This window comes from Lepus europaeus, chromosome 5 (genome assembly GCF_033115175.1).
Source record: "Lepus europaeus isolate LE1 chromosome 5, mLepTim1.pri, whole genome shotgun sequence".
NCBI classification, from domain to species: domain Eukaryota; kingdom Metazoa; phylum Chordata; class Mammalia; order Lagomorpha; family Leporidae; genus Lepus; species Lepus europaeus.
In genome coordinates, this window is record NC_084831.1 from 138,382,266 (window position 1) to 138,407,702 (window position 25,437).

Genomic DNA, 25,437 nt, shown 5'->3' on the forward strand with positions numbered 1-25,437 from the left:
GATCATGATATAAAAATAGGTGCCCAATTCACTGCTATTTTTGAATAGTTTTTTTAAGAATGAAAGGAATGATGCTGTCTTATATGTCGGGGTATTAGTACTGTTTTTGTACTTAAATTTGTATTAGGTCTACATGCTAGCCATTATAATGTCACTTAGCTAGCTTAGTAATGCTGAACCAGCTCTGAGAAAGCATCATTTTTTTTTTAAAGATTTATTTATTTGAAGGCAGAATTACACAAAGAGAGAGAGAGAGAGAGAGAGAAAGAAAGAGAGGGAGATGGCTTGGTGGAGCTGGGCCGATCTGAACCCAGGAGTTTCTTTTGGGTCTCCCAGGTGAGTGCAGGGGCCCAAGGACTTGGGCCATCTTCTATTGCTTTCCTAGGCCATAGTAGAGAGTTGGATCAGAAGTGGAGCAGCTAGGACTTGAACCCACGGCCATATGGGATTCTGACATTGCAAGTGGCGGCTTTACCCATTATGCCACAGTGCTGGCCCCAAGTATCATTTTTTGGGTTCAGAAAATAGCTCTGGACTAAAAGATCTCAGGCTTCTCTTGGTTATTGGAAAAGAGAAGAGATTTTAGGGAATTTATGCCTTACCATATTTTTGATAAAAGCAACCCTGCTAATAGTCTAGGTTTTGATTTTCTTTCTTCCTGAGGGATTAAATCTTAGATGCTATTGAAACTCTACCATGATAATATATCAGTGGGGGACATTTCCCTGTATATAAGTTCCCACTTCTCTGAGCAATATGTTTTAATTACTTAGACACAGAATCTTGTTTAGATCCTACTTTTTGGGTCTTTCAGAAGTGTTTTTTGGTAATACATCATTTATTTTTCTCTTTATAGATTTCTGGAAGGGCAGTTCATATCCCTTCCAATGTTTTAGGCGTCAAAGGAATTTTTATAGTGAGATGGGTGGGAGGATATCATCTGAGCCTTGGCCTCAAAAATGGGGTTAAACCGATCTCTGTCTCTGCAAGTTTCAGAACAAGAGGAAGGTGTGCCAAGTGAGAAGACTGTGCTGTTATAAAACTTGCAGACCTGGCCTAACACTTCCCATTAAATGTGTTCTTATAGCCTTCTCTGAAGAGTTTGGACATATTTTTGAGCCTGCAAGGTGGTATAAGAGCTCATCTCTGGCACAAGAATGTTTAACTTTGATTATTAGCACTTTCTCTATTAGCTTGAACTCAGTAGTTTTGAACTTGATATATTTTTCCTTTTTTCTTTTGCACATAGCACCTACAAAATAGAATTCTGTATTCTTAATCTTAATAGAAATATCATTTCCTTCTGCTACAGAATACAGATTGAATATCCCTTATCTGAAATACTTGTATTATAAATGTTTAGGATTTCAGATTTTGGAGTATATGCATATACGTAGTGAGATATGTTTGGATGCTGCCAAAGTCTAAACACAATTCATACATGTTTCATATATGTGTTATATAATTTTCTGTAATATTAATTTTCTGTAGTATTGTTAATTTTCTGTAATATTGTTAGTGTGCCTTTTTTCAGACAATGACCTATCAAATGAGGTCAGGTATAGAAATTTTCACATGATGTCATGGCAGTGATCAAAGAATTTTGAATTTTGGGACATTATGAATTTCAGATTTTTGTATTATAGATGCTCAACCTGTAGTTAGTAGTTACAGGAAATATATGGATATGTCACCAGAATATATTATGCTTCTGATGTCAAAAAGTGTGTGTGGTGCATATATAAGCATTCTTAATATTTAATTTACTTAACTACTAAAAAAGGAGAAATCACGCCATTTGAGCATCACTCTTGGTTTGTGTGTATACTAGTTCCATCAACTTCTTTACCTAACTCTTTTATTTACATTCTTAAACTAAAGCATTTAAACCCTCTGTCAACAAGATTTTCCATATTATTGTGCTTTTGTTAATATGGATTTGTCAGACAGCTATCTATTTTGATATTCTTGCCAGTCTTTCTTTACAGTATGTGGTCTGTGTTTTGTTAAAATTGCCTTATCTGCTAAGGATATGTACATGTACCATGTTTAAGGCAAAATGTACTTTTTATTTTAACTCAAAATATGTTTTACATATACACACTTTAAAGTCCTAGAAGTTAAGGAAAATAGAAGTAGGCCTACTTTAGGGGTAGCTGAGTATACATAGGAGAAAATAGTTGTTTTATTAGTTTATTTTATCATGTTGTCACATAGATATAAACCATTTAGCCTCAGCAGCCTAGGCAAAAGTTTGTTTTCTATATCTATAACATGGAGATTTTTAGTTCTTAGGAGAATTTTTTTCCTAAAAGAAGAAGGTGATATGAATAAATTGCCCAATTCAAAGAGTTGACTATTCCAGAAGAAGTTAGGGTCAGTTACCTAAGTTTTTTCAGTGTATTGACATTATTTCTGTATTCTGAAAGCTTTTTAGAAGCCAGATCATCATGGTGACAAATTGTCATGTGTTTGGATGGAAGCCGAGAATGGTCAAAATAATCAGTATGCTGCTTGCTCTTAAAAGACAAAACAAAACAACAATAAAAAAAGATTTTTAGTCAGTTTTGTCAAAATGTAGGAAAGTTTTTTTTTTTTTTTGAAGATTTATTTAATTATTTGAAAGGGAGAGTTACAGAGAGGCAGAGAGAGAGAGAGAGAGATTGAGAAAGAATCTTCCATCTGTTGGTTTACTCCCCAAATGGCTGCAAAGGCTGGAACTGAGATGATCTAAAGCCGGCAGCCAGAAGCTTGTTCTGGGTCTCCCACGTGGGTACAGGGGTCCAAGTACTTTGACCATCTTCTGCTGCTTTCCCAGGCGCATTAGCAGGGAGCTGCATCGGAAGTGGAGCAGCCGTGACTCAAACCAGTGCCCATGTGGGATGCTGGCACTGCAGGTGGCGGCTTTATCTGCTACTCCACAGCCCCAGGAAATTTATTTCTCTTAGTTAGGATGGCAGTAAGCTGAAAAAGTAGAAGTTTGCCAGGTTTGATTTTTTTAACCAAGTCTTGAGATAGATAATAAATAATATTTTTAAAGGGTAGATAGTGGGAATCTTCCTTATTGTGTAGGTGCTAGTATTAAAATTTAGGTTAGGGGCCAGTGGTGTGGCGCAGTGGGTTAAAGCCCTGGCCTGAAGTATTGGCATTCCATATGGGCACCGGTTCTATTCTGGCTGCTCCCCTTCCAGTCCAGCTCTCTGCTATGGCCTGGGAAAGCAGTAGAAGATGGCCCAAGTCCTTGGGCCCCTGCACCCACCTGGGAGACCCGGAAGAAGATCCTGGCTCCTGGCTTTGGATCGATGCAACTCTGGCCATTGCGGCCAACTGGGGAGTGAACCAGCAGATGGAAGACCTCTCTCTGTGTCTCTACCTCTCTCTATAATTCTGACTTTCAAATAAGTAAATCTTTAAAAAAAATTTAGGTTAAAAAAAATGAAACTGTACAGATAATGACTTCACACAGATTAACAGATCTTTTCCTGAGTTCTTTAATAATAAATGCCAAGAAATTTGAAATCTGGGGTTCAAATCTCATGTTGAAGTACAAAACAGACTTGATTACAAAATTTGGATTTTGAACAGTCAACCTCTCTGAACTTTACAGCATAAATAAGGAATTGTATCCAGTAGTTTAGTATTGTTTGACATTAAAAGTGAGTTTATGTGGATATAAGAGTTTCTATTCCTGACTTTATCTTGGTTTGGGAGGAAATACTGAGTTCCATTCCAGGTATTAACTTGTTCTGAGACGTTGTCTTTAGCTTGTGTAAGAACCAGGGCTACTTCTCTATTTACGAGTATGCCTGGTTAAAGGGTAAGACATTTAAAAATGTGATTTTAATTTTTCAAAATGGCAAATATCAAACTTTTATTTGCCATACTAATGATTGGAAGCAAAGTGCCACTACTTTGATGTCATTCAGATTATTATAATTATGTGAATATAAAAATTATAGCTACCACTAGCGATCACCTTAAAATTCTAAATCTTTTATTTTCTCTCACTGTAAAGTATATATTTATAGGCTGAGCACCAACCTTCTTGATGCACTATTTTTCTCCCTTAGATCCTTTCCTACTTTTCACATCTTTGGTTTTCACTGAAAGTATGATTAAAACCCTGTGGAGCGGCGCATGCGCGAGCCGGAGGAGGAAGGTGACCGGGGCCCCCACCTTCCCTCAGAGAATGTTTGAGGGGCTCAGGGACGCCCCCAGGCGTGCTCCTGAGGTCGGCCACTGCCTCTAGCTAGCACCTGTGGCCAGTTTGCAGCGCCTGCTGGGCAGGCTTCTAGAGCCAGCCGCTTGGGGCATTGGGAAGCCGAGGGGGGCCCGCCTGCTCCTAAGTGCGCTGAGGCCAGGAACACAGGGGACAGAAGCGGGTCTGTGTTTGCAATGCCCGACCAGAGGGAGGGAGCCAGCCGAGGTGCAGCCAGGTCCATCCTCCTGGGAACTGTAGTCGGAGGCCTTGGAAGTGCGCGCTGCGAACTCTTGGCTTGGCCATGAGACCTCCCATCTCTGCCTCCAGGTGTCCAGGCAGGCTGGAGGGTCGGGTGCGGCTGTGGGCCTCCACGCTCAAGGTGGCACAGGCTTTCCTGGGGCTGCGCCTCATCCCGGCCCAAGGGAGGTGGGGGGATCCTAGGAGGCACCCAGGAATGCATGAGTGCCCACACTCCGGTCCTGCAGGGAATATGAGAAGGCCCACACGTGGCCGCTCAGGCTCAGGAGGCCATCGTGGGACAGCCCGTACCCCAGCTACGAGCGCATCTCGCGTGGACGGCCAAAGTGCGCGTCAGGAGTGGGTGTGTCACACCAGCAGTACCCCCCCCCCCCCCGAACGGGCCCCGCCCTTCAAGCCCCTAGTGCAGAAGAAAATAAAAAAATAGAAAAAAAAAAAACCACACCCTATGGAGCTCTCTTTTAGGAAAGGAAACTTGGAAATAACTTAGGAGTCTTAATATGTAGTCCCTGTTAGATCTTAGTATTTTAATAGAAACAGCTAATACGATGTAATTAACTTCCAGTGGAACTCGAAATTAGTTTGGAGATGTAGGTTAATTTCCGTTGAAACTACATCACACTACTAGCTGTTCCTAGCACCAGCTTTTTATGGGTCTCTGTTATCTTGAGGTCTACATGTGTGAATTTCTCTATTGATGTGTATATTGAAGTTTCATACTGTGTATACTTACTCAAATATCCTCCCTGGAAAGAAAGACAGTATTAACAAATAGGCAAATCATTCTGTTTGCCATAAAATTAAATTGTCTATTTGCCATAAAACTTGAGTTTTATGATTTTGTCTTTTACTTAACTTGCCTTATTCTAATTCCCATTCAATTCATGGAAGAATGTGTGTGTTACAATTGATAAAAATAGTTATTTCAGCCAGTGAGTTTTTGAAAGTCACCAGAGAAACTTGTTTCTGTGCAGTGTCAATTTGGAATCTAACTGTGTTACTAATGAATATTGTATGTTAATAGTTTAAAACAAGAAAGTTTTACTACTTTTCACTGGATAACAATTTTTCTCTTTTGTTTACACTGTGAGCATCACCCATTTGGGAAAGCTTTTGTATTTTCAAGCTCTTTTTTAATTTTTGTTTTAAACTATAGTAGCTTTTTAGGGCCGGCGCCACGGCTCAATAGGCTAATCCTCTGCCTTCCGGCGCAAGCACACCAGGTTCTAGTCCCGGTCGGGGCGCAGGATTCTGTCCCAGTTGCCCCTCTTCCAGGCCAGCTCTGTGCTATGGCCCGGGAAGGCAGTGGAGGATGGCCCAAGTCCTTGGGCCCTGCACCCCATGGGAGACCAGGAGAAGCACCTGGCTCCTGCCTTCAGATCAGCGTGGTGTGCCGGCCGCAGCGTGCCGGCCGTGGCAGCCATTGGAGGGTGAACCAACGGCAAAAGGAAGACCTTTCTCTCTGTCTCTCTCTCTCACTGTCCACTCTGCCTGTCAAAAAAAATAAAAAACAAAACAAAACAAAAAAGATTAAAAAAAAAAACTATAGTAGCTTTTTAAAGAAAAATAAGCTTTTCTGAAAAATAAGAATTTTGATCATCACATTTGTTTGCTGACCCAGTACAGGCTATATGTTGAATTATACTTGAATTTTGTAATGTGATGAAGACTGTGTTTCACTAACAGTTTTAGGGTAGCTTTGCAATCAAAAGTATATTTAAATTTATAATTCCTTCTGGATTAAGAATTCAGATTTACGCTTTATATTTTTGGCTGAAATTTTTTGTGTCCTATATTGGACTTCAGTATTAAGGTAGATAAAAAAGTAACTAGTCAAAAAAAACGTAAAAAGACCATTATAAATGTATTTTTGACCATCTGGTATTAATTTATATGAAAATACTTAGGTGTATTGTTTTTTTTTTTCTGATTGAATTTTGTTTTAGATGCCATTCTAAATATGGTGAATATTGCTGCTAATATTCTGGGAGCAAAAACTGAAGACTTGACAGAAGGTACCTATCATTTTATGAGTCTTTTAAATCACTGGTATTCCAGGGGTCTTTCTAGTTAGGAAAAATCGAATAATAAGCCAGGAAAGTCTTGATTTTTCACTCAAGTAAATAAATGATCCAAAAAGAACCTACCAGTATTCCATTATTTATTGTTTATTTGCATTTCACAAGTACTTTTTTCATGAAGAAATTTTGTGTACATAAAATTAATGAGTTTGTTTTAAAATTCTTCTGAGCAGTAATAATGATTTTGTCACTTACCTAGAAGTTTTGATGCCCAAATAGTGTACTTCATTTGCTTTCCTTTTATGTATCAAATAGTTAATCAGCTTAGAAAGCAGTTTTGTCTTTAAAGAATAGCAAATAAGAATATTATTAGCAAGGAGAAACAGTTTTGCCTTTTTATTAAAAAAGTGCTTAGTTCCAAGTGTAAACTTTAAAATGACACATTTATTTCCTCTCCTTCTCTTGAATAACTCTTTTAGGTGTCTTTCAAGGCATATTTATCATATAAGATTACACAGAATTTATTGTCATCTGATATGTTTTAATTATCTGAGAAGTTGACAGATAATATGTGTTACTTGTAGTTGTAATCTTATATGATCCATTTCTTTCTAAAAGAACTATGGGAAAAAAAGGCTACAGTAGCAAGCTTACTTCAGTTTTTCCTTCTCCCTTGAGAAAGGGAAGTTCTTTATTTGTTATAGTAAGATATTTTCATGGTATAGCTTTTAAAAACTTGAACTCAACATGGGCATCTTTCTTAAAATAGGAAATAAAAGTGTATCTGAGAATGCCACCACCACAACTGCACCTAAAATGCCTGAATCAACTCCTGTTTCAACTCCTGTTCCGTCACCTGAGTAAGTTCTGTGATATTAGAGTTCTATTAAAGTGGAAGCTAAGTATACTAGTACAAAAAAAAAAAAAAAAAGGAACTTGTAATTTGCGTATGAAATGATTATCTGTAGAGAGCTTTGAACCATAGAACAGACATTCTACAGTCACTTAGAACATCTTTGACTTGCTTCTCATTGTTGTATATTTGTGCAGGAAATATACTTCATTCTGGAACAGACATTTGTTTTGATGTCATATATTACTTTGATCATTCACAATACCTTGTTCAGATAATTGACTTGACTGGTGGTCAAATTTTAGTGGCTGGGTTTTATGAAGTTTAAATGCATTTATTATATATCTTTGGTGTCTCTAGAAAACTACAAAGGATACCTGAAATACTTAAAGAGCAGTAATTCTTGTCACACAGCAAAAACGGTGTTCCATTTCTTAAATTGGATCATATAGTTGTTTCTCCATTTTACAGTGTGGCAGTTTGGGCAGGGATGTATATATAGATAACAGTAACCACCCCTTTTTATTTTTTCTATAGGAGATAATTACCTCTTTTGGGGTACTTCTTCTTAGCCATAATAAATAAAAAGTTCATAATGATTTTGATAATTGGGAACAGTTATTAAAGATTTAATTTATGTATCAAATATATTCTGTAAAACTTTGAAGACCCTTTCTCTAATAGAAGAAATGTATTTAAGAGGATAAGATCCTTGAATTTGAAATAGTTAAGATAACATATACTTGCAAGGAATATGATTTCAACTGTATTTCTGAAGTACTATTCTGATAGTTTTGTTCTTTGAAGGGTGTGGTAAGAAATCTATGTTCTTGTATGTTAATGTCAAATGTGACTAAAGGTCTTTATTGGGTGATTACAGAGAAAATATAGTCTTTAATTCCTAGAAGGACCTAGGAAATCTATTAGGAATAGAGACATTCTGAGTGTGTCTAATTATATGTAGCTGGGATTGCTATTCCTAGCTTTGTTATCTTGGCTTATTCAGTGAACAACACATAATATATCTTGGTTTTCCAAACTAAGTAACACTGCATTTTTACATGTATTGGTATACACGTGCATCTATAGATTTGAGTGTTTGTTAACAGGCTAATGTAACAGTTTTTACTTTTCCATGCCAGTTTTTAAGAGATATTTTGGCTTAATCTCTCTTTTTTTTTAAAGATTTATTTATTTATTTGAAAGGTAAAGTTATATATAGAGAGAGAGAGACAGAGACAGAGAGACATCTTCTGTCTCTGATTTGCTCCCCAAATGGCTGCAGTGACCCAAGCTGGACTGATCCAAAGCCAGGAGCCAGGAGCTTCTTCTGGGTTTCCCATGTGGGTGTAGGGGCCCAAGGACTTGACCATCTTCTGCTGCTTTTCCAGATACATTAGCAGGGAGCTGGATCAGAAGTGGAGCAGCCAGGACATGAACTGGTCTCATATGGGATATGGGTTTCGCAGGTGGTGGCTTTACCTGCTGCACCACAGCACTGGCCCCTGCTTAATCTTTTTTACTTAATATCTCTTTGTGTTTATCTGTCTTAAATTATTTTTAGTGACTATATAGTAGTCCTGTGAAAATAAAAATCTATGGTAGATGTAAGTTTTAAAGTTATTAAGCTGATTTACTTTCTTTTCCAAATTTGAGTGAGTTTGTAATATGCCACCTAAATATATAAGAAATGTTTTTAGAGACTGTCTCTTCTCTACTTAAAGAAGGGTAGTCTAATGTTTTAGATTGGTCCATTTAACCATTTACTATTTCACTGTGACCCAAGTTAAAATTCACCTTTTGTAATTGTCTATTTTATATTGACTTATTCTACCTTTGCTATTGTAACATTAGTGTTTCCTTGAAGACATTTCCTGGCATGGCATTCCTCGTAATTTTTGTGTATGAAGATAATTCTTCTTATTATTAAAATTACCTTATATTTTCAGATTGTATACCTATTGTGATCTAAGGCTACATCCAGAAATTAATTATATTTATTTTGGAAGTAACAGTAGGTATTGTGATTTACAATACTTCCTGGAAACTCCAGCCCTCCATTCTCTTCTATACTATATACTTACACCCGAACACAAAGATAGAATAAATCTAATGGCACTGTCAATTTATAATAAGCCAGAATTTGTTTAAAGTGATTAAATATGTGGCTTTTAGTAATAGAAAATTAACCCAGAATATATGAGTGTACTTCAAGTTTGAAAGTGGAAATAGAAGATGTTTATTTTGTTGCAAGATTGATTTTGATTCCATGAATAGTTTTTTCATAACATGCATTTTTAAAAGATTATTTATTTATTTGAGAGACAGTTACAGATAGATAGAGGGAGTGGCAGAGAGGAAGGTCTTCCATCTGCTGGTTTAGTTCCCAATTGGCTGCAATGGCCAGAGCTGTGTTGAACCAGGAGCCAGGAGCTTCTTCCAGGTCTCCCACTTCGGTGCAGGGGCCCAAGCACTTGGGCCATCTTCCACTGCTTTCCCAGGCCATAGCAGAGAGCTGAATCAGTAGAGGAACAGCTGGTACACAAATTGGCACTCATATTAGATGTGGGCGCAGAAAGCAAAAGGCTTAGCCTACTACACCACAGTGCCATCCCTATAATATACATTTTTGATGAACATTTTGAAAACTCCTTGTATTAAGATTATTTTGAGGAAGGGATATTTTTCTTATTCCTTAAGCAGATAATCTGTGTCCTTCTGTGTGTGTGTGTGTGTGTATAAGTATAATGCCGTGTTGGAATCCCTAGGTCATTCACAGAGAAATTATCTTTGAGAAAGCTAGCTACTATTTGGAGATAGGATATTCAATCACATAGTGCATTCATAAGTATGTAAAGAGTCCTGGATTCTAGTTATAGCTCTTGAGCATCATCATTTCTGATCTGTAGCAAGATGATGATACATATTTAATGAACAACTATGGGAGGAAAGATGCAGTATATTTCAGTGAATGGAAATGCTCGTTTACAAATAATTCTGGAACAAAGACTAATAGTATGAAATGATAACTGTGCTGTGAGTTATTTGGCGGGTCACATATAAGTGGTATTTCTGTTACCATTTCTGAGCAATATTTGTTTTTATAATTATAATGAAAATTTATTTCATCCACAAATGTTTTTCTTCTTTATTTCCAGCCTTTTTTTCTTATATATATATTGATTTTCCTTAAATATATTTTAATTTTCAATGTCTTCTTGAAGAGATTTATAATTGTCTATATTTCTAGGTACATAACCACTGAAGCTATTCAGGACACAGAGCCATCATCACCAGATACTCCAAAAGAGAGTCCCATTGTACAGTTAGTTCAAGAGGAAGAAGAGGAGGCAAGTCCATCGACAGTGACTCTTCTGGGCAGTGGTGAACAAGAAGATGAATCATCACCATGGTTTGAGTCAGAGACACAGATATTTTGCAGTGAACTGACCACGATTTGTTGTATTTCTAGTTTCTCAGAATACATTTATCGATGGTGTTCAGTTAGAATTGCTCGTTATCGGCAGCGCAGCAGAATTGCTGTGAGTAAAGGAAAAGATTTAGCTCAACCACAGTTACTGCTTCCTGCAGAAACAGTAGATGTTTCAGTATTGCACCCACTGAGTGGAGAATTGGACCGTAAGAGTGTGGACAAGGAAGCTGAAACTATTGTTCTTGGTGACTTAAGTAATATGCACCAAGCTGATTTGATGAATCACACTGTAGATGCAATAGAACTTGAACCGAGCCATCCTCAAACTCTTTCTCAGTCTCTTCTCTTGGATATTACTCCAGAAATCAATCCATTATCTAAAATAGAAGTGTCTACGTCTGTTAAACATGAGACAGAACATATACCATCCCAAGTGATTCCTCAAGAAAGTTCTGTTGAGGTTGATAATGAAACAGAAAAAAAGTCTGAGAGCTTTAGTTCTTTGGAGAAGCCATCTGTTATCCTTGAAACAAAGGTTCATGAGATGATGGATAATATTGTGAAAGAAGACATGAACTCTGTGCAGATTATCACAAAACTAACTGAAACAGTAGTGCCACCCATGAATACAGCCACTGTGCAGGACAGTGAAGATGGGGAAGCCAAAATGAACGTAGCTGACACACCAAAGCTAGTTTTGACTCCTGTTGCGGATTCTTCATTGCCTGAAGTAAAAGAAGAAGAACAGTCTCCAGAAGATGCAATTCTGAGAGGCTTACAGAGGACGGCCACAGATTTTTATGCTGAATTACAAAATTCTACAGATCTAGGATATGCTAATGGAAATCTTGTACATGGATCAAACCAAAAGGAGTCAGTATTTATGAGACTTAATAATCGTATTAAAGCGTTAGAAGTTAACATGTCTCTCAGTGGTCGCTATCTGGAGGAGCTTAGCCAAAGGTAAGCTTTATTCTGAGTTAACACAGTCCATTTCATCTGGTAAGTTAAGTATCAGTGTATGATCTGTAATTACAGGAGGAAATGATTTAACTATCTTATGATAGAATCATAGTGAGTACAATTCTAGCTGGACAGAGAAAGCAAGCTATTTATATGATGACCAGTGTCTTAAAGAATTATTTTTTGGGGGTGGTGCTATGGCACAGTGGGTTAAGTGTCTGCCTACAGTGCTGGAATCTGATTTGGGCGTTGGTTCAAGTCCCGGCTGCTCCCCTTCCAATTCAGCTCTCTGCTGATGTCCTAGGATCAGAAGATGACCCAGGTGCTTGGGCCCCTGCACCCAGGTGGGAGGCCTGGAGAAAGCTCCTGGCTTCGACTGGCCCAGCTCTGGCTGTTGCAGCCATTTAGGGAGTTAACCAGCGGATGGAAGACCTCTCTGTTTCTCACTCTCTCTGTCTGTAAGTCTGCCTCTTAAGTAAATAGTTAACTAAATCTTTAAATAAAAATTACTTTTTTATAAAAAATATTTTATAACTACTACTTAGTAACAGATAACATCTTTATTATGAGGTTTTTAATAAGTTTGAATTGTCTGTACTCCCTTCCTCTGTTGCTTAACTTAGCTGCTTCTGTGTGATTCCCAAAGGGTTCATGGGGAAAAAGTATGTAGGCTTTAGAGTTCATAATAGAATTTGGTCAAATATCATTGAAGAATGTAGGTAATTAAAGACAAAGAGTATACTGAATTGGATGATAGACAGTATTTGCAATTTGCACTCTTTTATATGGGTCTTCAAATTATAGTTCTAGTTTTACTAATGTATATCCTTGTGCTCTTAAGTGCCAGAGGCAGTTCCAGGACATTTGTGCAGTGTCCCCATGCACAGGTTACATTTTTATTTTTATTTATTTTTGAAACTTTTTATTATTTAAAGATTTATTTATTTGAAAGGCAGAGTTAACAGAGAGAGAGGGAGAGAGAAGAGATTTTCCATCCACTGGTCACTTCCCAAATGGCTGCAACAACTAGGGCTAGGCTAGGCGGAAACCGGGAGCCTAGAACTCCTTCCAGATCTCCCATTATAGGTGGCAGGGGCCCAAGCACTTGGGTCATCCTCCACTGCCCTTCTAGGTGGACATTCTAGGGAACTGGATCAGAATCAGAGCATCTGGGACTCAAAGTGGAGCTCGTATAGGATGCCAGGATGCTGGCATTAAAAAGTGACTTAACTGGATGTGCCACAACTCTGGCCCTCCACAGTTTGCATTTTAAAAACTCATTAACTGTTTTCTTAATTCCTTACTTGTCCAGTGTTTGTCCTTAGTGCTTCTCCCTGAACATTGTATAATCCTCTAGGCACCAGGTATCCAGAATTTTTAAAACAGCACTTATTAAATTGAACTGCCACAATAAGATGTTAGGGACTACTAAATAGAAAGGAGATTTCTTCCAAATTCATACATATAATTTATTGATGTATTGTGTGTGCATTTATGTATGCATATGTGCATGCATATTCACTTAGCTCCTTCATATCTGCTCTTGCTTCCCTGCCCTCCCTCCTTGCTCTCTGTACCCCAAGGGAACCACAGCAGTCACAAAATTTTATATATCAATAAGATGCAGAAAATTAATGTTGAGATAGCTAGTAGTTCTTTATTATGCCTTTGTGTTTGTCTGTTGCACAGGCTGGAATAAGAGTTATTTTAAGAAAATTGAGTTATCTCAGTAAAAATTAGATGTATGTTTCAGTATTAAGTGAATATATAAAAAGTTAAAGCTATTTTGAACCAATTTTCACTCCTTAGGTACCGAAAACAAATGGAAGAAATGCAAAAGGCTTTTAATAAAACAATAGTGAAACTTCAGAATACTTCAAGAATAGCTGAAGAACAGGTTGGTCTTTCTCATCCGTTATTTACCTGTTATATCAATTTCCACTGACTCTTTTAGAATCTCACTGGTATAAAGGGTAAGAAATATTAGTTAATTTTTTTCTCCAGATAGCTGATGATTAAGCCTGTTATGTGATGTCATGTTTGGAAAGTTATCAACTTGTTAGTATCACTATCTTTTCTGCACAAAATTTTCTTGAACGTTATATTGGAGTACTTGTGTGTGGGTGGGTGTGTGGGAGTGTGTGTATAGAAGTGCAGTGAACTTTTCTACAACTTTGTTAAACACTTCAAAATCCTGTGTGATATCCCATGTAGATAATTTTGTTGAGTGTAAATAAGAACAAATTTATTTCTTCTCTTTGATCTTTACACCTTTTACATTTTTTTAAAGGTTTATTTATTTATTTATTTGAAAATCAGAGTTACACAGAGAGAGAAGGAGAAGCAGAGAGAGAAGTCTTCCATCCGTTGGTTTACTCCCAAATTGGTCGCAATGGCCAAAGCTGCATTGATCTGATGCCAGGAGCCAGGAACTTCCTCCGAGTCTCCCATTTGGGTGCAGGGGCCCAAGGACTTGCACCATCTTCTACTGCTTTCCCAGGCCATAACAGAGAGCTGGATCAGAGTGGAGGAGCAGCTGGATCTCGAACTGGTGCCCATATGGGATGCCAGCACTGCAGGAGGTGGCTTAACCCGCTATGCCGCAGCACCAGCCCCTTAAATATTTTTAAAGCATTTATTTAATGAATGCATTTTTCATAGGTACAACTTTAGGAATATAGTGGTTCTTTACCCCATACCTGCCCTCCCACTCTGACTCCCGCCCCACTTCCTATTCCCTCTCCCATCCCATTCTTCATTATGGTTTATTTGTAGTTTAACTTTATATACAGAGCACCAACTCTATGCTAAGATTTCAACAGTTTGCACCCACATACACATATAAAGAACAGTTTGAGAACAAGTTTTGCAGTTAATTCACATAGTAAACTCATTAACGACAGAGGTTCTACATGGGGAGTAAGTGCACAGTGACTTCTTTTGTTCATTTAACAATTAACTTTTATTTTTATGACGTCAGTGATCATCTGAGGCTCTTGCCATGAGCTGCCAAGGTGATGGAAGCCTTTTTTGAACAGAGACTCCATCAGTATTTGGACAAGACCATAAGCAAAGTGGAAATTCTCTCCTCCCTTCAGAGAAAAGTACCTCCTTCTTTGATGGCCCCTTCTTTCCACTGGGGTCTCACTGACAGAGATCCTTCGTGTAGGATATTTTTTGCTACACAGTCTTGGCTTCTGTGCCTGAAATGCTCTCACAGGCCTTTCAGCCAGACCAGGAAGCTTTAGTGGTTGATTCTAAGGTCAGAGTATTATGTCGTTCTAAGAGTCTGATGTTTATACCTTTTTATTTAATTTTGTTTTTTCTTACCTCTCTGCTGATTAGGACTGGTGATTATGTTAATTCTCCTGTCTGGTTGATTTTAAGGGAATGATTTCAGTATTGTACTCTTAAGTGTTATCACCCTGAAGACTTTTTATACTTAGGTTTTCTAAAAGGTTATTTGGGTCTAGGGGATAGTAAGGTGTGGAGGCCTCAGATGAAGAGTTTAGTTAGTTACATCATACTGTATATTCACTGAACATTGTAATTGTAGTTTTTCCCTTGTTTTTATGTTACTGAAGTTTGGGATTTCTTTACATACTTTGAATACAAGTTCCTTGTCAGATATGCTTTGAAGAATTTTTCCTAAGTCCAGTATTGGTTTTCTCATTCACTTTACAGTGTAGTTTGAAGAGCAGAAGCTTTTGATTTGTGGAAGCCCAGTTTATCAGTTTATCATTGCTATATGAAATCTTTGCCTAATGCAGAGTTACAAAGATTTTTCTATATTTCCTTCTAGAAGTTTTGTAGTTTTAGTTTTTTAATGGTCCATGTTTAGTTAATTTTTATAAGTTGCAAAGTATGAATCAAAGTTCTTTTAGGGGAGGGATGGTACTATTCATTAAAAAATCAGTTGATCTTAGATATATGAGTTCTATTTCTGGTCTTTGTTTCCATTCTATTCTGTTGACATATTTGTCCCTTTTCATAAAGCTAATACCACAGTGTTTTGATTGCTATAGCTTTATAGAAACTCTTAAAGTCAGGTAGTGTTAAGTCCTTATTAAGATTTTTTGGCTATTCTAGCTGTTTGCATTTCTTCAGGAGTCTAGAATCATGTTATAAGTTTCTATAGAATCAGCCTGTTTGAATCTTGGTAGGTAAGGTGTGAAATTTACAGACTAGAGAATTGACATCTTAACAATAGTAAGTCTTCTGACCCATGACCATAGATCTTCATTAATTGAAATATAGTAGTTTCCCCTCCTCTGTATTTCTTTGCTTTATATGTTACATTCTAATTCTGGTTTCTCAAAGACTTGCATAAATAATTTGTAGTATTTTTTGTATCATTAACAACATGGAAGTAAATCTTGATTAGAAGCATTAAGCAATTTATTAAATTTAACAGCTTTTAAGTGTTTATAATTCTTAAATTCATCCATATCAAATGTGAATCAGATTTCTTTTTTTTTTTAAGGGTTTATTTATTTATTTATTTGAAGGTCAGAGTTAGAGAGAGAGAGAAGTCTTCCATCCTCTGGTTTGCTCCCTAATTGTCTGCAACAGCTGTAGCTGAGCCGATCTGAAGCCGGGAGCTTCTTCTGGGTCTACCATGTGGGTGCAGGGGCCCAAGGACTTGGGCCATAGCAGAGAGCTGGATCGGAAGTGGAGCATCCGGGACTATTAACTGGAGCCCTTATGGGATGCCGGCACTGCAGGCACTGGCTTTAGCCACTCCACCACAGTGCTGGTCCCATGAATCAGGTTTCAAAACAAAGAACTTAATGAGTCGAATTTAGCACTTTAAAATGATGAAGTAGGATAGAAAGTACTATAATGGATCACAGAGAAGTAAGTGAAACCTTTTGATACACTTTTCTATATTTTCCCCTCCCAAATTCACATGTAAACAGCTGGAACTTAAAACTTTTTTTTTTTTAAATATCTATTTTATTTACTTGAAAGAGTTACAGAAAGAGAAAGATCTTCCATATGCTAGTTCACTCCCATAATGGCCACAATGGCCGGGGCAGGGCCAAGCCATAGTCAGGAGACAGGAGCTTCATCCTGGTCTCCCATGTGGGTGCAGGGACCCAAGGACTTTGGCCATCCTCTGCTACTTTTCCCAGGTGCGTTGGCAGGAAGCTAGATCAAATGAGGCAGCCAGGCTTAAACCAGCACCAGTGTAGGATGCCTTTGTCAGGGGTGGCAGCTTAACTAATTACTCTACAACGCCATCCCCATCTTTTGTTAATCTAAAAGCTTAGATTTAGAGTAAGGTTTTAAGAGATTGTTGAACCCGGAACTTGAAATATTTATTTGCTTTTTATCTGGCCAAAATTTATATATTTATTCATGAAGCGCTTCCTATTATGTTTTTGGCTATTGGGAGGAAAGAACTCTATGATTTTTCCAGATTATTTTACTTGAATTGATAATATAGTTACTGTACAGGTAAAATACAAAGCAAAATAATTCTTAATCCTTTATCGTAGGATCAACGGCAAACTGAAGCCATCCAGTTACTACAAGCACAGCTGACCAACATGACACAGCTTCTTTCAAACTTATCAGTAACAGTAGCAGAGTTAAAGCGGGAGGTAATTGTTACTACTGGTATTGTAAGACACAGTGCACATGTGGAGGTTGTCATATAACAGGCTTGTTACAATGTAGCTGGTACCTAAAACCTTTAACCAAACAAAATTATCATTTATGGAAAACTTTTTGAGGATACTAAAATATGGCATTTTGTAATTTATATCTTACCTATAAACAGCCATAAGGCTGTTCTGGCAGGCCTTTTTCAAACATTGCTACTAGCAACAAATACTTATTTTCAGTTGTAGTCTTATAAAGTTGCCAAGCTGCAAAAATTAAAGTAATTTAACAAGTATTTATTTAGTAACCAATATGTAAGCCATAAACTCATACAGTCCTAGGTTGGAGGATCAATAGTGAACAGTCTTTGGCCTTACAGAGTTTTCATTCTGGGGAGGAATATAATGAATACATATGATAAATAAATAAACACATGACAACCTTTCCTAGTTATAGTGCTGTGAAGACAATGAAATATTGCATATAGGGTGGTGGCGATATTTGAGAAGATGGCATTAGAACTGAGTGCTCAACTGGAGTTATCACCCACACTGCCTGTGATGGGAACAAACCTATTACTAGCAGAACTGAAGCAGAGGACCCAAGATTAGAAACAGTGTGATATATTTGAGGACAGAAAGAAAACTTATGGGCCTGGAGGGTTGATGATACTGGAAGGGCCTGCTCAGATAAGGCTTTGTGGGCAATGTAGGGTTTGAATTTTATTCTTTTTCATTTATTTATTTATTTGACAGGTAGAGTTATAGACAGTGAGAGAGAAAGACAGAGAGAAAGGTCTTCCTTTCCGATGGTTCACTCCCCAATTGGCTGCCACAGCTGGCACTGCACTGATCCGAAGCCAGGAGCCAGGTGCTTCTCCTGGTCTCCCATGCAGGTGTAGGGCCCAAGCACTTGGGCCATTCTCCACTGCTCTCCCGGGCCACAGCAGAGAGCTGGACTAGAAAAGGAGCAACCAAGGCTAGAACCCGGTGCCCATATGGGATGCTGGCACCACAGGCAGTGGATTAACCAAGTGAGCCGTGGCGCTGGCCCCTGAATTTTATTCTAATTATTGCAGATCATTAGAAAATAGTGAAATGATATGCATGACCTCAATAATGCTTAAAACTGAAGTTTCCTTTTGTTGCTTTGTGGAGAGTTGCATGGTGGGGGACTAGCAGGAACAAAAGCAGGGAGGAAACCATTAAGGTTATTGCAGTAACCTCAGTGAGAGGATCCTGGCTTGGAATAGGATTTTCTAAGTGAAAAATAATTTAAGGTTGTTGGATACAGGAGATATTTAAGAGGTGGAAAGAGTTAAGTCTTGAAGAAAGTTTGGGTGTGTGGGGATAAAGCATTAAAAATATCTCCAGATCTTTGTTTAATTAATGTTGACTGTGGTTCAGTTTTATAAGAAGGGAAAGACTGGAAGAATGCACAGTTTATTTTTGCCCCTGGGGAAGAGGTAATGCAAATGTGACAAATTGTTAACAAATTGTTAACAGATGTTTTCATTCTGCTATTTTTAAATTTTTCCATAGGTTTAAATGTTTTCAAAGAATTAGAGGAAAAAGAAAAACATTTCTTCAATAGTTTATTTTCATAGAGCATGATAATAGGCATATATGGTTTTGAAGCCTACTGAAAAATATTTAAAATGATTTTCCTTTTAATTTTAGATACCTATATTTTTCTTAGTAGAATTTATTATTTAACTGTTCTCAGGTTTCAGATCGACAGAGCTATCTTGTCATATCTTTGGTTCTCTGTGTTGTCTTGGGACTGATGCTTTGTATGCAGCGTTGTCGAAACACTTCACAATTTGATGGCGATTATATTTCAAAACTTCCTAAAAGTAATCAGTATCCAAGCCCTAAAAGGTAATATCAGCATTATGTTTTATGATTTTTTTCTACTATACTTTGTATATCTTTGAGAAGTTTGAGCAAATAATGGGACACTTATATAATTCCTTTGCTTGTATGGTTATTTTGAAATCAAAATGTTAAAAGCTATTGCAAATAGTGAGATAATCCTATAACAAAGAAAATGCTAGTAGTATGTGCATAGAACCCTTTGAAATGTTTGGGGTGAGAAATATGCTGAAATGTGAAATTCGAAGGAGAGTAGCTATTAACGTAGTATCTTTTAGACAAATTCTTAAAACATTTTTTATAGCTAGAGTGTTAATTTATAATTAATCTGATGTGGTTTTTACAGATCTTAGTAGCCTCCCTCCACTTAGCCTTAACTAAAGAGTAAATTATATATAGTTTACTAATTCTGCCAAATACTAATTTTTCTTAACGTATTAGGTGTTTTTCTTCCTATGATGATATGAGTTTGAAAAGAAGAACTTCATTCCCACTCATCAGATCCAAGTCTCTACAGTTAACTGGCAAAGAAGGTAGTTTTTTCTTTTATATAAGTATGTGTGTGTGGATGTGGGTGTGTGTGTGTGCATAAACATGAAACTAGCTTACTTCTGGCAGAAGTATAATGTCAAGGTTGTGTTCATGACTATCTGGAATAAAAAATGGATACGAGTAACTTTTATGTTTGTGCTGTCAGAACCACTTTATCACTTTCACATCTATGTTTCAAAAAGCCCAGAAGGTGGTAAGGGGTCGTTAGTTCATATAATTAGCAATTAGTAGCTTTATTTGCAAATGCTTCTGTTTAGAAGTATTTCTTTTTAGAAAGGGATGTTTGAGAAAGTTCAACAGATATGGAAAACCCGAATGTGCTCCCATAGCACCCTGTGCTTATCTGCTCTTCTTGTACAGGTAGGATCTCTTTTGTCTCTAGTGCAGGATTGTGAGGCACCTTCTGAGTAAAAATCTGGTCTTTGCCTTTTTTATAGCCCAGACTCTGATGAGGTTTCATTGTCTAATACTCAATACCTAACATTTAAAATGAGTGTAAACTGATTGACTATTTTCCTGTTTCAATATTCTTTTAGTTTTTTTTTTTTTTTAGACAGAGTGGACAGTGAGAGAGAGAGACAGAGGAAAGGTCTTCCTTTTGCCATTGGTTCACCCTCCAATGGCCGCCGCGGCCTGTACGCTGCGGCCGGCACACCACGCTGATCCAAAGGCAGGAGCCAGGTGGTGTGCCGGCGCCACAAGGCGGAGGATTAGCCTATTGAGCCACAGCGCTGGCCCTCAATATTCTTATAATTAGTGCTTATTAAGAGACTTAAAAGTTTGTCTTCATAGCAATATTAAAGTAGCCAAATTAAATATGTGTTTTTTTTATTTTTATCAATATTTTATTTTATTATTTTTATTTTTTTATTTTTTAACTTTTATTTAATGAATATAAATTTCCAATGTACAGCTTATGGATTACAATGGCTTCCCCCTCCCATAACTTCCCTCCCACCCACAACCCTCCCCTCTCCCGCTCTCTCTCCCCCACATTCACATCAAGATTCATTTTCAATTCTATTTATATACAGAAGATCAATTTAGTATATATTAAGATTTCAACAGTTTGCACCCACATAGAAACACAAAGTGAAACATACTGTTTGAGTACTAGTTATAGCATTAAATCAAAATGTACAGCACATTAAGGACAGAGATCCCACATGAGGAGCAAGTGCACAGTGACTCCTGTTGTTGACCCAACAAATTGACACTCTAGTTTATGGCGCCAGTAACCACCCTAGGCTCTCGTCATGAGTTGCCAAGGTTATGGAAGCCTTCCAAGTTCGCTGACTCTGATCATATTTGGACAAGGTCATAAAAGACAGGGTGAGGATAGTAACCAATGATCCTAAGAGTGGCATTAACCAGGTCTGAACAATTATACAGCATTAAGTGGGGAAGAGGACCATCAGCACACACAGGTTGGGAGTAGAGCCATTGGAGGTAGAGTAGAGGTTATGATTACGAAGGAATGAGGCCAAGTGTGCTACACAGGGTCTAGAACAAAGGACAGAGTCATTATTAGAGGAGCTAAGAAAGGTGCTGTCTAAACTACAATTAAGTTTTCTGATTGAGAGGCAAATAGAACCTGACAGAAGGGGCTTGATAATAATCTGTTGGGCTTTAGGCCTTGTAAGTTAAGAGGCCCAAGCCTATCTATCTCTTCCCATGGGGTACATCCTAAGGGAGGTGTGAACCTCCTGGGGGAAGGCACTCTGTTGACTTTCATTACTTGGCTGGCCTGGGAGGAGAGCTGGCCAGGTAAAGGCAGGTGGCATCTCTAACAAGAAAGTTACAGTTCTGCCTGCAATGTTGCTGGCCATCCCCTCAGCTGCAGTGGTCACTTTGGAAGTTGGGCTGAGTGAAGGGCTTTTCAGCTTAGAGCCAATAAGATCTGTGGCTCTGACCTGGGCATCCTTCGACTCCAGGGCAGGTCCATTTCCAGTGATCCAACTCTTGGCAGAGCTGCCAGGGCTCTTCACAAGTTGACTTCTGCTGAAGCCCAGGCTTACCACATTGAAAGCCACTGCAGTAGACTGGCCTGTTGGGTCTCCTTGAGGGCAGATCACTGTAGAGATCAGCCATTAATAGGCCTGCCACCCATTGCTTCTGATGCCTAGCTTTCTTTTCCTCCTGGTTTTTGTTAAAGCAGACCAGAGGATGCAAGTCAAGGGAGTGCCCGTGTCCCATCTCTAATCTTCGGTGGCCTGAACTACAAGTCTATAGTCACAGGCATGTTCTGTAGTAGTTTTTCTAAGGTAGACAATGCCCATGAGTAAAATTATATTCTCACTTAAAAACTTTCTTTCCCTTTGGTCTGAAAGGGAGGTTTTTTCTACTTACTGTTTACTTTGCTGATGGCGAAGTAAATCTAGCTATGAGATTATTATTTAAGCTCTTATTTTGGCTATGCTATTACAGAAAAATGTTAGCCATCTCTTTTATAAGGTCTAAAGATTAAATTGAGCATTCTACAGATTCCTTCATAATAGAATTAGTTTCCTACCTTGAGGAGAATAGAGAAATGAAAGAACAAGTTGGGCTTAGAGAAATGAGGGAGCAAGTCCTAGATCACTTGCTGACAATAGCAATATTACATGAATACTTAGCAAACAGTTTCAACCATTAGATAACAACTTAAGAAAACATTTACCAGAAGGTCCAATGCCTTCTATAAATTTTAAGAATCATGTATTTGGAAACACCTCTTAAATATCTAACATGGTGTAGTTTGTTTAACCAGTAAACTTAAGCGCAACCATATAAAATGTTTTTAGTTTCTTTCTACCAACAAGTATAAAACATATGATGCCGAGATTCAGGTCACACGAATTAAAATGTATCTTTGATTAATTTTAGCAGCTTAAATTTATGGACAATCTTATCTATAAGCCAATTAAAATAAAATTCTTAATAAAATTTTCCCATGTGGACATACAATATGTACACACATATAACATAGCATAGTAGACCAATATAGCAATTTTAATAATAGCTTTTAAAATCTTTAGCTCTTTTTGTAGATTGCCAATTGATTTGAATTGCTTTTTGTTTTTAGTAACCTCAGTTAACCATACTTTCTCTCAGTTGGTACTGTTAATACATTATTGGCTTCATCTGTTTACAGAGCCATCCCAAAGTACTGAATACAATAGAAGTGGCTGGAAAAAGTCCATAGGAACCTATAGGAGGACAGCTAAACACAGAACCAACAACGCTTTAGTTTTATGAGCAGCAAATCGTATATAACTGTGGATGACAAAAGACTTTAAGTCGCCATGTTTAAAATGATAAACTCATCAACCAACAAGAGGCACTTGCTTACTTCACAGTATTTTTGAAAGCACCTGTAGGATTTTACAAGTATTTAACCCTTTAGGCCTCTGGGGCTTTCTCATTAAGATAACTATCATGTCTAGTAACACAAGATCATTAGACTTTTTAATTCTCAAACATTTGTATTAATAGCATTTTCCATTATACAAACTTAAAATTTAGTACCACGTCACATCTTGACAGTACTTCTAATGTAATCCAAATAGCCTGATTAGTTGGTGTCTCTATAAGATGAGAGACATAGGTCCTTCGATTTTTTTCAGTTGGGCCCAAACTGGAAAAACCAAAGTCCAGGATTTACTGGAAATTTTAGAGTCCAGATTGTTTGGAACTTTGATTTTTTGAATGCCTATCAAAAATGCCAAGAAGGCTCAAAATCAAAAATATCTGGTTGAAATAAGATTCCTTCAAATCATGACATAGCATAGACCAAATTTGATCATTGTTACAAGGTGATTATTCAAATCTTTGAAAAAAGCACATATTTAAATAACCCATAGCTCTTAATAAAAATTCAGCTGTTTTTGAACAAATAGAATTTAACAGACATCAAGAGAACATAATAGATTACTTTAACACATTGCTTTAACAGAGAATCAGATTTTAATTCTATGTCAAAGAGAAATTGAGCTTCCTGTGATCTTTTGCTATGAGGTTTCCTTCCTTTACCTTCTTTCATATTGATGACCATGTTTCTCTGTTTCTGTGTATAACACATCTTTAAGCATCTTTTGCAGGGCAGGATGAGTGGCAACAAATGCTTTCAATTTCTGTTTGCTATGAAAGGTCTTTATTTCACCTTCATTCACAAATGAGAGCTTTGCAGGATATAATATTCTGTACTGGCAGTTTTTCGCTCTTAGTACCTGGGCTATGTCTCTCCATTCCCTTCTAGCTTGTAGGGTTTCTGATGAGAAGTCTGCTGTGAGTCTAATTGGAGATCCTCTGAGAGTAATCTGACGTTTCTCTCTTGCACATTTTAGGATCTTTTCTTTATGTTTCACTGTGGTGAGTTTGATTACAACGTGTCGTGGTGAGGATCTCTTTTGGTCATGTTTACTAGGGGTTCTATGAGCTTCCTGTACTAAGATGTCTCTGTCCTTCTCCAAACCTGGGAAATTTTCTGCTAGTATCTCACTAAAAAGGCCTTCTAATCCTTTCTCCCTCTCCATGCCTTCAGGAACTCCTAGAACCCGAATGTTGGTTTTTTTAATAGTATCCTGTAGATTACAGACAGTATTTTTTAGATTTCTAATTTCCTCTTCTTTTCTTTGGTTTGACTGCATACTTTCCTGTTCTCTGTCTTCTAAGTCCGATATTCTCTCTTCTGCTTCGCCCATTCTGTTTTTAAGGCTCTCTAATGTGTTTGTCATTTGATCTATTGAATTCATTTCATTATGATTTCTCATCACTATCACAGTTTCATGTTCTACTAGTTGTTTCATTTCATTTTGCTTCCTTCTTAATATTTCATTTTCACGAGAGAGATTTTCTATCTTGTCCATTAAGGATTTCTGTAGTTCAAGAATTTGTTTTTGAGAACTTCTTAATGTTCTTATCAATTTTTTGAGATCTGCTTCTTGCATTTCTTCTATCTCATCATCTTCATAATCTTGAATTGGGGTGCCTTTTTCATTTGGGGGCATCATAGTGTCTTCCTTGTTCTTGTTACCTCGGTTTTTGCATTTGTTGTTTGGCATGTTGGAGATATTTGGTTTCTTCACTGTGGTGTTTTTTCTTGTTATACTATGGCTCTAGATTAAGTGGACTATCAAATATGTGTTTTAATTAGGAGTGTTTTGTTAATTATTAGCTGTTCTGTTCTTTAGAATTTTGTAACTGAGCAGCATGCTTCTATGGATTAAATCATTCAAGTAATCATTCTTGCACTTCACTGCTTTGTTGTTACCTTAAAGCTTTCTAGACTTAACCCAAACATGTTTGTTTTTCTTAGGGATGGTGAATCTCTTCTTCTTTCCTGCTTTTTTTCTTCTCATGGTTGATAGATTTTTATAACAAATTTTAGTTGAAATACTACATATAAGAAAATGTAATTATCATATGTAAAGCTTCATGCATTTTCACAAACTGATCACACACATATGTAAACAAAAGTGAAATGGAGAAAAACATTATCCAACAAATGGGTCAGTATTCTGACTTCAAAGTGTTATGAGATTCACCATGTCATTGAGTGTTATTGTTTCTTTATTCTCATTCCGATATAGTAATCCATTTTACAGATATAGTACATACCATTCATTTATACTTGGATTATTTTTATTTTGACCCTATTACTATATTTCTGTATTTGGGTGAGCATATATATGAAT

The 25,437-nt window shown here is 37.3% G+C and overlaps 1 protein-coding gene across 2 annotated transcripts in view; it reads left to right on the forward strand.

Moving 5' to 3' along the window:
• Positions 1-25,437, forward strand: part of SUCO (SUN domain containing ossification factor) — a 105,221-nt gene that overhangs the window by 60,249 nt on the left and 19,535 nt on the right. For both annotated transcript variants that reach the window (XM_062192793.1, XM_062192794.1), the window contains 7 exons: positions 6,406-6,474; positions 7,250-7,340; positions 10,584-11,729; positions 13,539-13,626; positions 17,231-17,335; positions 19,062-19,216; positions 19,652-19,743. In XM_062192793.1, coding sequence (XP_062048777.1) covers positions 6,406-6,474; positions 7,250-7,340; positions 10,584-11,729; positions 13,539-13,626; positions 17,231-17,335; positions 19,062-19,216; positions 19,652-19,743 — 1,746 coding nt within the window. The remainder of the gene's footprint in view (positions 1-6,405; positions 6,475-7,249; positions 7,341-10,583; positions 11,730-13,538; positions 13,627-17,230; positions 17,336-19,061; positions 19,217-19,651; positions 19,744-25,437) is intronic.